Source organism: Bubalus bubalis, chromosome 2 (assembly GCF_019923935.1).
Source record: "Bubalus bubalis isolate 160015118507 breed Murrah chromosome 2, NDDB_SH_1, whole genome shotgun sequence".
Taxonomy (NCBI): Eukaryota; Metazoa; Chordata; class Mammalia; order Artiodactyla; family Bovidae; genus Bubalus; species Bubalus bubalis.
Genome location: NC_059158.1, coordinates 19,778,867 through 19,781,480, shown reverse-complemented (window position 1 = coordinate 19,781,480; position 2,614 = coordinate 19,778,867). Strand labels below are relative to the sequence as shown.

General features: G+C 47.6%; 1 protein-coding gene across 1 annotated transcript; it reads left to right on the top strand.

Annotated features, from left to right (window-relative positions):
- Positions 1-223: 223 nt before the first annotated feature.
- Positions 224-1,153, top strand: LOC102397700 (vesicle-associated membrane protein-associated protein B-like). Its single transcript, XM_045164670.1, has one exon. The coding sequence runs from the start codon at positions 323-325 to the stop codon at positions 1,049-1,051; it is 729 nt and encodes a 242-aa protein (XP_045020605.1). The 5' UTR covers positions 224-322; the 3' UTR covers positions 1,052-1,153.
- Positions 1,154-2,614: the final 1,461 nt, after the last annotated feature.

Genomic DNA, 2,614 nt, shown 5'->3' with positions numbered 1-2,614 from the left:
AAAAGAGGGCATGTATGAATACATATAATTGATTCACTTAACTGTACAGTAGAAGCTAATACAACATCGTAAAGCAACTATACGCAGATAAAAATTAATTAAAAAAAAGAAATCCTGGGCCTCACCCTTGCCCTCCGCCCCTGCGCCTGTACCACGGAGGCTGTCCCCCCGCCCAACCCCGCGCGCAACCCATAGGCGACCCCTGCCCGCGCCCCAGCAGGCCCCCCCTTTCCAAATTTAAAGGGGGCGCAGCATTCACGCGTCCCGCCCCAGGTGCCCTCTCAGGGGTCTCCCCGCCCGAGCTGCCCCGCCGCCGAGGAACATGGAGAAGGTGGAGCAGGTCCTGCGCCTCGAGCCGCAGCACGAGCTCAAATTCCGAGGTCCCTTCTCCGATGCTGTCACCACCAACCTGAAGCTTGGCAACCCAACAGATCGAAATGTGTGGTTTAAAGTGAAGACCACGGCACCATGTAGGTACTGCGTGAGGCCCAACAGTGGGATCGTTGATGCAGGGGCCTCGATTAATGTATCTGTGATGTTACAGCCTTTCGATTATGATCCCAATGAGAAAAGTAAACACAAGTTTATGGTTCAGTCTATGTTTGCTCCAACTGACACTTCTGATATGGAAGCAGTATGGAAGGAGGCAAAACCGGAAGACCTTATGGATTCAAAACTTAGATGTGTGTTTGAATTGCCAGCAGAAAATGATAAACCACATGATGTAGAAATAAATAAAATTATACCCACAACTGCATCAAAGACAGAAACACCAAAGGTGTCTAAAGCTCTGAGTTCCTCCTTGGATGACACTGAAGTTAAGAAGGTGATGGAAGAGTGTAAGAGGCTGCAGAGCGAAGTCCAGAGGCTGTGGGAGGAGAACAAGCAGTTCAAGAAGGAAGACGGACTTCGGATGAGGAAGACAGTGCAGAGCCACAGCCCCATTCCCGCGTCAGCCACGGCTGGGAAGGAGGAGGGCCTGAGCACCCCGCTGCTGGCGTTGGTGGTCCTCTTCATCGTTGGCGTGATCATAGGGAAGATCGCCTTGTAGAGGCAGCATGCGAGACGGGGATTGGATTGATGGGTCCACCATAGTGTGGGATTTAAATTTATCATAACCACGTGTAAAGAGAAATTCATGTATGATGACATCTTACAGGTCTTGCCTTTTGATTACCCCTCCCCACTTGTGTGCACCCGCATGCACACATACACACACACACACACACACACACACACACAAATAGAACATAATATAACAATCTTTTAGAAATTTAAAACGCATAGTAAATGATTGGGGCAAAGAGTGAACCTTATTAATGACAAGGGAAACCATGATTAAATGGTAATGGCATGTTGTAAATGTCATTTTAAGCATCCGTAGCCTTGGTCCACGTTGCTGGATTTCCTCTCTGCAAACATGACACTCTTCCCTGTCTGTTGGTGCTGGCCTCTGGGAAGCTGGAGCCCACCCTGTTGATGTCCTTCCCTGAGCCACTCACTCACTGCAGGCAGCCTCTCCATGCCCATCCCGGCCATCAGTTCCTGGGGACTGATGAACAGGGCCTGAAGGCACCAAGAATGGCGCTGTGGCAACATCGGCTGTGCTCATCCGCAGTGGAGAGTGTGTGTTGCTGATTGATCCGGAAGTCAATCAGCTCTGGAAGTCAAAGTCATTGAATGCTGTTCTCTTCAAGGGACCAAGCTAGATAACTATTGGTTCATGTAGTGAGATTTAATTCAGAGATGAATTCAGAGATTGAATTCAGAGATGTTTAATGCATATTTAACTTACATAATGTGTTTCATCTCATGTCTTCTGTCACAAGATTATAATTAATTCTGTGGCCTAAACCCCACCTGTGCTACCTAACACCATGGAGTGAAGCTGGCGTTGCTGCCAAAGGTTCCGGGCTCTGTGAGTGCACACACACACACGGAGGTGTGCTCGTGGGAACGTTGGAGAACATCTATCAGGAAATATCGTCTGCGTAGATAAGTAATAGGCACCGTGGGGAGAGGACTCTTAGTAGCGGCAGTCAGCTTGAGGTCACTGTCTAGGGGTAAGAGTAGCATGTCCCTGTGCTGTCTGTCTTTCTCTGCTCCTCACCACCACCCACACTTCAGCACCCATGCCTCAGTGCAGTCCTGACCTTCCCAGGCAGCCCTGACTTGGAATCAGGACCAGAGAGGCAGGCAGCAGAGGGCCTGGGGAGAGGGAGCCAGCTAGGTGGGGCCGGGGCGTGGGGGTTGGTGCAGGAGGGGCTTCGAGAGGAACTTTGGATGAGTCGTCAAGTAGTGATGGAGAGCTTGACTGTGAATTAATTTTATGCCGTAAAAGACGAATCCAATTCTGTTTGACTATGTAGCATCTTTAAAAGAAAAAATAAAATAAAGCCCCCAAGTTAAAAATAAAGAAAGAAAGATATCCTGATGTAAACTCTAAAGAGCCTCTCAAATGCAATCTCAAGGAGGTTTTAAAGAAGCCCACATTTAAAAAGTCAAAAGAAATAGGTGAAATTAACTACAATAATCTATTTCATTTCACCCAATATATGCCACATATCATCATTTCAACATGTAATCAATATAAAGTTATTAATGAAATATTTAT

Bases quoted from the DNA above. Each gene is read 5' to 3' on its own strand.
- LOC102397700 (XM_045164670.1), top strand. From the start codon at position 323: ATGGAGAAGGTGGAGCAGGTCCTGCGCCTCGAGCCGCAGCACGAGCTC.